Source organism: Rhinolophus ferrumequinum, chromosome 2 (assembly GCF_004115265.2).
Source record: "Rhinolophus ferrumequinum isolate MPI-CBG mRhiFer1 chromosome 2, mRhiFer1_v1.p, whole genome shotgun sequence".
Taxonomy (NCBI): domain Eukaryota; kingdom Metazoa; phylum Chordata; class Mammalia; order Chiroptera; family Rhinolophidae; genus Rhinolophus; species Rhinolophus ferrumequinum.
Window position 1 is genome coordinate 53,984,751 of NC_046285.1, and position 12,843 is coordinate 53,997,593.

The 12,843-nt window shown below is 38.6% G+C and overlaps 1 protein-coding gene across 1 annotated transcript in view; it reads left to right on the plus strand.

Annotated features, from left to right (window-relative positions):
* Positions 1-446: 446 nt before the first annotated feature.
* The window catches only part of FGF12 (fibroblast growth factor 12), a 537,500-nt gene continuing 525,103 nt past the window's right edge, over positions 447-12,843 (plus strand). The window contains exons 1-2 of the mRNA XM_033087389.1: positions 447-583; positions 749-891. Coding sequence (XP_032943280.1) covers positions 879-891 — 13 coding nt within the window. The 5' untranslated portion in view covers positions 447-583; positions 749-878. The remainder of the gene's footprint in view (positions 584-748; positions 892-12,843) is intronic.

Genomic DNA, 12,843 nt, shown 5'->3' on the forward strand with positions numbered 1-12,843 from the left:
TGGTAGCTCCAGGACCATTCGCACCCATACCTGAAAAACCAAAACAGAACAAATACAAGAATGCAAAGAGAAATATAAAGACATTGAGGGAAGTGAGTGGCTACTGCAGCAGCTAGGAAGAGAAACCCAAATTAAATTAAATAGGACTCTTAAATCCCCTCCTTTTCCTTGTCTTCTGCTTTCTGAATCAAACCGTACCCAGCTCAGGGACCGAAGTCTCCTCTAAGATTTCTGTAATCCATCCTGGAAAATTATATGGGATTAATGCACAATCCCAATCCAATCCATTTTCCAGTTTGCGAAGGAAATCCAGTCCGGAATTTATTTTTAGCAGCGCTTCCCTGTCACCGAACGCTACAGCTCCTCAGCGAGGATAACTGAGAACCGTATTGGGGAAAGAAAGAAAAGGTGGGGGGGAGCGGGGGATCGGGAGGAGGTGAAAAGGGGCGGGGGGAGCGCTTTGCGCATGCGTGCCAGCGCCCATGCAAATCTGTACATCCAGAGAGCAAAGTGGGATGATCTGTCACTACACCTGCAGCACCACGCTCCGAGGACAGCTCCTGCTTGCAGCTTCCGGACTCAGGTAAAAAAAAAAAAAAAAAAAAATCTGAGCGGGCACCGTGCATGCATTTCAATGCCAGATGTGCGTCGTAATCCATTCCCTGTAGAGGCAACCTACTGCTGCTGCTGCTAAGTGTCCTTTGGTGGCTGATTGCAGCTTCAGGGTTTAAGAAATCCCATCTTTCAGGAAGCCTGAAGGGAAGGAAGGAAGTACGGGCGAAATCATCAGATTGGCTTCCCAGATTTGGGAATCTGAAGCGGGCCCACATCTTCCGGCCAACTTCCATTGAACTTCCCAGCACTCGAAAGGGACCGAAATGGAGAGCAAAGGTATGTGGCTACCCCCTTTGGGGGACTTCCCATTGCATGTGCGTGTGGCCAAGGCAGTCCTCAGCTAGGGGACTGCAGTGTTTGGGGAGCGAGCATCATACTAGGTCGATAGGAGGAGATGCTATGTCCGTTGCAGCACCGGGGAAGTGTGGCAGGAAGGCGACTTCTTTTTAACTCCCACAGCTTAGAAGACAGTGTTTAATACTCCATCAGTTGCGTAGTGAAGTGAGATGAGTTGTTTTTATTTTTCCTTTTTGGGTGGGGAGGAGAGTCTTTAGATGGTGGGGGAAGAGAGATGTGTGGGTAAGGCAATTTCTTTTCTGTAGAATGGATGGGCTCAAATAAATATATTTCATTTGCTTTGCGATTGCTGACAGGCACGTTTCTATCTGCTATCCAACAATGCATTGCTATAAAAAATGTTTGGGTTTCTCCACCCCCACCCCATGAAGATGGTATTTCTGGGTGTGTATGACCACATCCTACTGCATTTTCAATATATATCAGCAGAGAAATTGGGTCTATTTGAAACAGTGTGCGTTAGAACTGACCTCTAAGAAGAACAGTGTATCGGAGTACTGCTCGGCTCTCAAGCATGATGCATTTACTAGTTCTGGACATGTATATATTAATATTCTCCTCCTAAGCAATTTTGTATAATGTACACAGACGAACTGGGAAATGAATTGTAAAAATGAACTTCTGATGGCATAGTTAACACAAACAAAATGGCTATTAAAATTGTACCATTGGATATCTTTTGGGTTTAATAACTCCATCTGTGCAGGTCTCTTCTTCCTCCTCCTCTTCCTCTTCCTTAAATGCCCCCCAGGTTGCAAGAGCCTTGAGTGTTATGGTCATATATCCAGTAGGTATATTGGATGTATTTAATTCTGGTGAAATCAGAAGAAATGATGTCAACTTTTATGAAACTATATTCATTACCCAGAACTCGAGAAGCTATATTTGAAACAAGGTTTTATTTTTAAACCAGAAATGTCAGTCATTGTGGTAATGTTCTCAGGATCAAGGAGTGGTGGTGGGTTACCTATTTTGGGCTGATTAATAAAATGGAGTATTGAATGATAACAGACATATATTCAATAAGATATTTTAAGTATTTAATGAGTAAAGTATTTGAACCTAGGCACGCGTTTTGAGTACGAAAAGAACTGAATCGACATGGATTCAGAGTAGCTGACAATTTTCAGTTTAAATAAATTACTTTTATGATTCCCTGATGGGCATTTTTATAACTAACAATGATGTACATATCTGAGAAAATCCATGTCTATAAATATACGAAGCATATATCTATTAACTCTATTGTAGAGTCCATTTTAAAATGAGAAACCAATCTTAGCTTATAGAGGTCTGTGATATTCTAGTTGATTAAGTATTTCTGGAACATAAAATTAATGACTGACAGAGAGAGTATCATTTTCCTATAAAACAAGTTTTTTTTTTTTTTTTTTTTTTTTTTTTTGTGCCTTAGATGACACCTGCTATTTTGTTTTTTGGCAAGGATTCTTGTAACAGTTTTGCCTCCAATTTATACACTAATTTCTGGTCCATCTTAAAGAGGATGTATCTCTTAGCAATACATTTTTATTTCCATCCATCGCCCATAAAATATACCACATGTCACTCAAAGTTCCAGGTGGTTTATATCTCAGATTGATAGAAGTACAGTTCTAGCCATTCTGACAGTCTTGGGGGTTTTGAAAGGAGAAAGAATCTGAGAAATACATTTGAGAAGAATCGGGCCAGAACTTCTATGCCTATCTAGATAACAGTGATACAGGCATGAATCACAGCACTGACCAAAACACAATGAAGAATTTTGCCCCAAGCCAGTATTGTGGTCGTTTTGCAGATGTACCATAATTGCCTCAGGCAAAAGACACATGAAAGTCCTTATGCTTGTTAGTTCTTGGACTTCCTTTACAAAGCTGAATTAGCCCGGTAGTGATCGCATTAAGAATAGCTAAATTTCACATGAAAGTCCTTATGTTTGTTAGTTCTTGGACTTCCTTTACAAAGCTGAATTAGCCCGGTAGTGATCGCATTAAGAATAGCTAAATTTTTAAACATTGGTCTCATTTTCTAAGTTGATGCAAATGACACAGCTAAAAGTTGTAGCTAACCTGAAATTTTTATTATAGAAGGAAAAATGAGTGTGTCGAGAGGAGTGTACCCTACTGAAATTAGTGCATCTTTCAGACTTTATGCTGTCATGTACAAACTTCTTTCCCCAACAGATTCAAATCTATTTTTAGGAAGACATTCTCAAATGTAAGTACATATAACTATTTTTTCCTACTGGAAACTCTTTTAATATAGATTCAAAGAGTATTATGGCATGATTCAGTTGAGGGTTCAAGAGGTTCTCCATCCTAGAAAAAAAAAAATCTAATGGCCCAATTAATCTTGAATCCTGTTTCCAGCATTTGACAACGCTCACATTACCTCCAGCATTTGAAACTCTTTCTTAACACACTTATCCGACTTTCTCCAGCAAGTTGAACTTCAGTTATTTACAATAAGATCAATTTTCATTTGCTTCATTACTTATTGCTTTCCCTCACTTGCTGTCATCCAGGGTAAAGAAGAGGAAAATAAATCAATTGACCTAGCCATAATTCACGATCTAAGTTCTGTGATCTTTATGCACCAGGGTAATTAATAGTGCCTCGAAGGTTTGGGTTGGTGCACAGTCTGAACAGCTTTGACAGAATCTGTGCCTTGCAGTGGTTCACAAGCTTTGCTGCACATTGGATTCGTCTGGCATACTTTTTGAACATCCTCATGCCTGGTTGTGCCCGATTGCATCAGAATGTTGGGGTAGAAGAGAGGGAGAGTTTTTAAAGATCCCGGAAGCAGCAATGTTTGGGAACCACTGATGTATGCTCTTGGTAATCAAAATGTAGTTTGAAAACTAGCTTTTTAGAACTGCAGTATTTTGATCTTTGGCCTATTGAATCAGAATCTGATTTTTAACAAAATCCCCAGGTAATTTTTATGCATATTAACATTTGAGAATCATTGATTTAGAGTGAGGAAACAGGCTTGTTCTATCTATCTATCGATCGATTATCTATCTATCTATCTATCTATCTATCTATCTATCTATCTATCTATCTATCATCTATCTATCTATCATTCTATCCATCCTCTCTCTCTCTCTCTGTCTCTGTCTCTGTCTCTCTCTCTCTCTCTCCCCCCTTCTTCTTTATTTCTCCCTCCTGCCTACTGTATCACATCTTTCTTTGTCTAACTAGGTTCTCAACATCAGGCTGGCATATTAGAAACACCTGTGGAGCTTTTAAAGCATAAATATGCTTAGGCCACATCTAGAGACATTCTGGTTTAATTGGTTTTGGAGTGTGACCTGGGCATAGGTATTTTCTGAAAGCTCCCCAGTTGGTGCTAATGGGTAACTAGAGTTAACCACTGGTCTAGGCTCTTGCTGCGTAAGACGACATTAACAGCTTCATTAAAGCAGCGTTAACATCATTTGGGAACTTGTTAGAAATGCAGACTCTTAAGGCCCTGTCCTGGACTTGCTGAGTCAAGTCTGCCGTTCAACAAGATCTTCTGGGTATTTACATACGTAACAAAGTTTAAGAAACATTGGTATAGATCTTAGGGAACTGATTGTATGTGAGAATGACATCACTTGAGACACTTCGGTAGAGATTTGATATAATCCCACTAGTCAATACGGAAGCTCCTGGATATGGAATCATGTTATAGGTCTTCTAGTTGTTTTAGGACAGAATAGAAATGAACGCAAAATAAATTGCTTGCCTCGTGATTAGATAAGAGAACAGACTCACTTTAAAATATCCTTTCTGCTCTGCTATAAGCCATTTACTTTCAACCCCTGATTATGTTTAAATGCTTATTTTCTCAGTAGATTTTGAGCTCCTGACAATGTCCTGATATTTAGCCATAGTAGTATGATATTAGACTTCTTAATCAAGGTACATTTTAACAGAGCGAATATAGTTTTGCCCTTTTCCCATTGCCATCTGTCTCTGTTCAATTCTTTTGAGATTCATTTGATGTGGCCCTTGCTCTATAAAACCTTCCCTGACCTTCCAATAGCTAATTAATATTTTATTGACATACTTTATATGATCTAAGTACTTGTTTGTCCCTCACATATTGTATTTTTTTTACAATGAGCATTGTAGTTTTTGTGCTTTTTATTTAAACAAATGTTTATTTGAGCACCTGCTGTGCTCCCAATGTGCTTAGCTCCAAGAATATAAAAGAAAACTAAGATGCAATCTCTCATCTTAGAAATCGCGTATCTCCAGTAATAGATTAACCTTCTTATGTGCATAAGATTCCTGCACCTACCCAGGTGCCTGCCTCAGAGAGCACATTTTCATTTACCTATATGAATGGATACTCTAGGGGTGCAGATTATGTATGTTGAATTGAATAACGTAGCCTTAATTAGTTTATCATGTCATGTTTTTGCATCCAGGAGATTGTAAATTGGGAGAGGCAAAATAAGTTTGTCAACCAGGAGGGCTACAGAAACATCAGTTTGATTCGAGAACGTCGGAGGCAATAACCTGACCTGTTTTCTCTATAGACAGCTGCACATACGTGCCCGATGAAGATTCCACTCTGTTCTGGGTTTCTCACCACCCATGAGAGTCGAGCCAGGGTGATGAGCTAATGTATTTAAGGCATAAAACAGTCATTTCTCTGAAACCAGGATGGTTCACCCTGTAGGAGAGAAAGGAAATGTCTACATAGTAACTCGTCTAGTGAAGTGGGAAGTGATTTCAAGAAAAGCTGCTTTCAAGAGAACTGAAACACTGAGGCCATTGTGGTGGGATAAGTAAAATACAATGCAGTAAAAAATATAACATAATAGAACAGGCATTGGACATAAGAGAGCCTTGTTCTTATCCCAGCTCGAACAGCGTTAACACCATTAGACAAATTACTTTCCTTCTCTGAGGAAGGAAACTCTTTTAACATAGATTTGGATATGATTTTCTATCTCCCAACCCTTAAATATTTCCTTAAATATTACAGGACATTCCTTTTATTTAATTCAATATAATTACTGAGTTGCCACATTGTTTCAGGCACATTGTTAAATGCAGGGGCTAGAGATATAAATAGTGCATTGGTTGCCCTCAGGGAGCTTACAGTCTAGGGATGAATGATCAGGCTCAAGAGCTGTGGATTTCTAACATTGTATGCCTTTTCTCCATTTATCTTTCAGAGTTCTAGTAGGTTCCCCAAGAGGCTAGAATATAAAATCATGTAGTAATTAATGACCACCACAGAGGCACTTAACATTCCACAGCAATAATGCCTGTCTTTTGTTTCCCTTTTGGGTTCTTTAAACAAAATTGTTGTGTGGGAGGACATTTGAACTGAAGCTAAGTAGTTACTCTAAAAGCTGTTCCAACTGACTAGCTACCTACCTAGTAACCTGTTCTCCGAGTCAGGTGGCCATTATGAGGCTTGTTAACATTAATAATGAGTCTGGAGGGGACCCTCTAGTTATCTCCCGTCATTCTCTTATCCCTGTCCTTTTATGTGTTTAAGCTTCTGACATATGGACCCTTCTAGGCATGGTGTGTTGTGCCGAAGTGATCACTAGTGGTATATTGGATTTGTTAATATTTGTTTTCCTGATTTGTCACATATAAACAGCCATAAATAACTTTCATGAGACACTTTGTATTTTTTTAAAGGGCTTTTAATATATATTATCGCCCTTAAAATTCTGTGATTAGACATTTTAACTTCATTTTATAGCTAATAAAACAGGCTCAGAAAACCTAAGTGACTTCGGCAACTCATCTTATCTTTGTTTTTCTGTAAAATAAGAATTCTTATACCCACCTCAAGCCTCATACTATGATATCACGATTATGAAATTAAACTCATACCAATAAAGCATTTTGAATTCTTTAGAATCACAGCCTTTCATCATTATTAGCTGTGTTTGTCTTTTCACTAGACTGTGAGATCCTGGAGGAGAGAATTTGGTCCTCTGCCATCTTTGTAGTTTTAGCAGCAAGCGTACTGCGTAGACACTCAACAAATCATCTCCATTGACTTCCATAAAGGCTTTAACTTACCAAAAGGGATCTCTTTTGAGCTTATTTTATATTTTAGAGAGTAACTGCTGGAATACCTGTATTTGTCTCTATGTTGCAAGCTTTAGTTTCCAGGCAGTTATATAACATCTTGGGGGTTTGGGGATGGAGGTATATTGGGTCAAGCATTATACCTTGGATGGGTTTAGAATATAGACTGTGTCAAATCTGTCCACCAACAGTGATTCTCAATCAGGGGTGCATGTCAGAATCACTGGGCACCCTGTGGTGCATGGGACTCGGATGTTTCAGAAGCACCTCAGGTGATTAGGATGTGCAGTCTCAATTATGAGTCAATAGATAAGCTCCAGGGTGGTTACTATGAAACTGTAACATGTGCCCGTGTCCCAAATCAGGGATACCAAGGAACTCGAAGTGCCTGTTCCTTGTTTTTTTCTTTTTTTGATTTTTATTATTATCCTCTTTAGTGTTAAGAAAGTACACATATAGAAGAGAGACCTAATTACGGTTCTACAGGCTTGGGATAGAAAATAGACATGTAAAATAGATGGGGAGTGTCTGAGGCTAAGATGACACATTGTTTCCCCAACGTCTTCATCCTCATCTCCGTATTAGCATCCTTGCATGCAGAGCATGGTGGGATTTTTTCCAGGATCTATGTCTATAGTTCTAAATTTAGTTTGCTCCTCTCTCCAGTTACTTTTTGAAGCAGTCTCTGTTTCCTTGTCTTTGGGAATGTGGAACTCCCACCCAGGCAGACCATGCTATTTTGGGGCTGCGATGCAACTGATGGTACCGTGGCAGAAGTCCCAAAGGACACCTGTTGCCTCTCTACAGACCTTTTCTTTTTTCTTTAGCACACACTCCATCTTTTCACCTGAAACAAACCCTTCCACCAGAGATTCAGAGAGGACAGATAATTGAAAGTGGGGCTTTAAACGCTGTGAAAGAAGTAAAGGGAGCCTGCTATTCTGTGGTTAGATTTTTGTTTCTCTCTTTTTGTGGAATGGCCATCAGCCAGAGAAGCAGCCCAAAGGGACTAGACTGCAGAAAAAATATCCAGAAGCTCTTAGAGGCCATTCAGAAGATGACGAAACACATCAAAGATTCCCCTAACCAGCAGACAGGAGGAAGCAACAATGACAACCTGCCAAGTATCCCTCTCTTCCTATCCCATTCTTTCCTATACTTGTTACCCATGTGAAACAATGAGCTTTTTCTCAGACCCTCAAATACTGCTAACATCAAACAGGTCAAGCAAAACCTTAGCACGAGGCAAATTGGGAAATTGCTTTTCAGCTTTTTGGAAACTGAAAATCTAGATATGTTTCTGACTTCAAGAAACAATGTCAGGATGGTTTTGCCCTTAGTCTCATTCACATACAAAATTGGGCTTAGAGACTCTACAGATGAGAGAAGTACACAAGATTTACTACGTGATTATCCTGATTGTTATATCTGGAGAGTTTAAAATTAGACTCTTTAAGCAGTTTTCTCCAAAGGTTCTTCTTTCGTTTCAAAATATTTTCGACATTTCCAGCATGATTTAAAATTGAATTTGGTTCACTTCTTTCTCTCTTCTGGAATGTAAAGGAGAAATATTTGCTATGTGTCAAGAGAAAGGTTGCCATGTAAATGTCACTTTATTTGCAAGCCTCCACATAATTTAAAATGAGGTGATATGGGTACTTTTTACTTACGGACCTTGCATCAACATCCGTATAAAAAGCCAACTGATAATGCAAATATGGCAAAACCCTCAATAATACTGAGGTGAGGGAGACAACCAAAGCAATTTTAAAACACAGTGATTGACTGATTTCACAAGCAGCATTTATTGAGTATCTACTATGTGTTAGATGCTCTAAGGCCAAGCTTTGCAAATTGGGATTCTACATACTGGTGGCATTATGAGATTGTATACTAGGAGGACCACTGAGGCACAGAAAACATGGTGCCTGTGCTGATGAAATAAAACTAATATTAGACTAATATTTCCATAAGCTAGAAAACCTGGGTTCAGGTAGTCCCTCTAATCAATTGTGGAACCTGGGGAAAAATCTCTTTCTTCTTCTCTCTGGAACTTAGTGTCCTAAGCTTTTTTTAAAAAAACTCTATTTGCCTATTGATTTCTACTTTCTTGTTACAAAGAAACTGCCTTTTCAGCTCGTTTGTATTCTTCCTTTACTTGATCCGCTTTTGACTTGACATCTCCAGAAAATAAAACAGGGTGGTCGTAATCACCACATTAATTTTTAAGAACCCAGTCAGTGTAGGTTTGAACTAGCGTTTTAATGCTATGAGTCCTGTGAGTGAAGTTGTTGGTACTGTAACTGGTTTGAGCAATTGAACTGGGTCGAACAGTTAATTTGGTTCCAAGTCAGAAAACAGTAAGACTGGGGGGAAATTGCTGCTTGGCTGAACTTTGGAGATTGCATGACTGTGAACACAGTAGAAGCCCAAATATATCTGAACTGATGGCTGGCTCCAGTAGCCTTGTGGAGAAGACCCTGACTTGAGAGTCTAGAGATTTGGATTTGAATCCTGATTCCTGCTCCAAATCACTGTGTGAGTTTGAGCTGGTCAATTCTTTTCTCTGTCCCTGTTTCTTCACTTGGGAAACAAGAGTGGATTAGAAGGAAGATTAGAAGTTTTTCACCTCTAGGATGGCAAGAACCGGTATTTGTGAGGTTTTTATATAAGTACAGTGAATATGTTCTGTGTAATGATTTACGGTTGGAGCCTTTGTATCTCCTATTTCTTTGGCTAACGCAGTGGCATGTTTGCTTAGCAGATTGTACATCATGATTTTGTAACTTTTTTTACCCTCACATGTGTCTTCTTTACAATTAAGAGTAGTTTATTTATACATCACTTATATGTGAAGTTGATTTGGTGGATATGATTTTCTTTTCTCTCCCAACCCTCAGTAACATATCTCCCCTAAAAACAGAAAAGAAAAACAGAATAATGTCAAGAGTCCAAATGCTGAGTGCTGTACTGACATTATAGAAAGGAGTTTTGATTTTCTTTTAGTTCTCAATCATTAGTAATATATTATTCAAAAATAATTGCCCTCAGTACTTCATTGTCTTCAAACAATTTAAAAACCAATACCATCTCTTCTGATGTTTGATTGGCTACTGATCATTTAGAAAGAAGAAGCATTTTTTTCTTTTTTTGTGGCTTCCAAATGAAAGTTTTCCAAACTCCAAAGCTTTCATGGTTAATAAGCTGAATTTCTTGATTGTGCAAATAATAAAATTTAGTGATGGGGTGAACTATTTAACAGCCTTTAACATGTTTATGAACATGAGTTATAATCACAAATATGATGATAATTATATTGTGATATGGTGGTAATTATAAAAAAGTGATGTGGATATATGTATTGATTACAATAATGTAAAATTTGTATGTCCATGGACAAAAAACAGATGGTAATATGCAAAAAGTGGCAATATTTGGATAATGATGATTGGATTATGAGTGAATTGTTTTTCTTTTTCAAATCTTTTATCAATATTTTATTATAGTTTTTAAATAAAGCATAGTACAATAGGTATAAGGTTCAGTTATAAACTTTTAAACAAATCCACTTAAACTGAACTCAGACAAATCTCTCATGCTTCATGGTTTCATGCTTTATTCATGTGAAACATTGAAAGGACATTTGAGGAGATAACTGAGTCTTTTGAAATAATGCTTATGTAGCGTTTACTGTATACCAAACAATGTGTTTTACATATATGGACTCGTTTAATCCTTATAGCGATCCAATGAGGCAGGCACTGTTGTTATCCGTATTTTAGGGAGTGGAAAACGCAGGTAGAGAGACACTAAGTAATTTGCTCAGATCACACAGCTAGTAAATGGCAGATCGGCGCCAGAGTCTGTGAGCTTAGCCACTAGTGAACATCTAAGGTATACTGTTTTCCAAATCTGACAAGTCAGTTAACCTCCCTTAGTTAATGAAAAATGAATCCAGCTGTGTACATATACTTAAAATTTAATGTACATTTTATTAGCCTTTGGGATGCCTGATCTCTGCAGGCTCAGTCTCCCCCAAAGTCTGGCCCAATGAGAGCCAGCTATCAGGTGGGTTTGAGGAAGATCCCATGGCTCGCCTGTGCCTTAGGTTGGCTTCCAACCCCAGGGGCTTAAGGAAAGTAAGCATGAAGTTGCAATTTCCTTTTCTCACCTCACCTTGAATAGCTGTCAGTCCTATCTGGGAAGCTTAGTTGTATGGTAGAAAGATTACAAAACTTGAAATCACATAAACAACTAGCAACTGGATAATACTTATGACTTGAGTAAGCTGTATCTCTGTGTCTTTGCATCCTCATTTGTACAATTGTGCTTTTAAGATTAATGGGACAAGTAAAGAGAATATCCCAGGAGTGCCAAAAAAATGTGTACAAGTGGACACTTTGGTCAACGTTGCTCAAGCAGTAGTTCGCCGTAAACATAAGTGTCTGGATACCAGTGGTAACCACTTTGAGCACTTTTTGTAATTGCAGAAGTCAAACGTGACTTGTATTCATCTTTTGTTATTGGTCTATATTGAGTATTACAATTTTAATAATTTTTTCCTTTCTTAAAATGTGTGTATATTTATTTGGCAACCTCTGTATATAAAGAACCAAACATAAAATCAGTACTTGATAATAACACCTGCTGCCTTGGTGGTTATTATCTGACCCTTAGGCTTACTACTTCCTCATTCCTGCGTAGGGTTGGATTCTTACTCCTTACCACGATGTTAGCCCCTTTGCATAGAACTAGATGCAGCCTTTGGAGTCCTTTGCACCACCACATGTGACAGTCCGATGCATGGCGAGATTCCTACCTGATGCCGGAAGCTGCCACCTTTCTTACTCTTACGACTATATTCCTTTTTGCCCCTATCATTTCCCCTCCTCCCTCCTTTGACACTGGCGGAGATTCGTCTAGAACTGATTCCATTTCTTCATACCTGTCTTTGGACTGCTGACCCCTGCTTGCCCTCATTTGTTGTCTACATCATCTTTCTTAGTTCTAGTTCACTCATTTTTCTCTGTTGGAACCACCAGAATGCCACACAGCTGTGGTATGTGGTTTAAAATGATAATTTTTAAGACATACTGGTTTGTCATACTATAAGAATTAGAGTAGTGACATCAATTGATTAATTCACTGATCTTTTTGATCAGAATTCTACTAATTTGTTCCCATTGTCTGGCCTAAAATGAAATCCAGTTTCCTGAGAAAAGAAAACTTGTCTGTTGTGATAGGAGTGTTGACATTGTTGATTAGGTCCAGGAAACATTCTATTGTTTATGTCAGAACAGCGAGGACAACTTTCTGCCCAGTATGCATCATAATAATCAGCGTGCTTGTTCAAACACAGAGTTTGGGGTTTCACTCCCATACTTTCTGATTCAGTGAGCCTAGTGGCCCCGAGAGTTTGCTTTTCTAGCAAGTTTCCAGGGAGTGCTGATGCTACTAGTTCAGGATCATACTTTGAGAACCATTGGTATAGACAACCTAGTCTAAGACTCTCTTGTACTTGGGTATTGGATCTAGAAATAAATGTGTATCTTGCTGATTACTGAGGAATGTTAGAATAAAGGGTCGTGGAGTAGCATTCTCGTGAGGGAACTCCACAGTTTAAAAGAGCAAACAATATCACATCTAGAAAAACACCCCAGCACTGACCACAACCATACTGGTTAGTTAATTAATATACAGATCCATGGTTGGATGTAACCGTTTATCTATGTCATGCACATTGCTTGTCATTGGGACTAGACATGGAAAACGACAATTTCTGACTTCACGAAGACCTCACAGACTAGCTTTTGAAGACAGA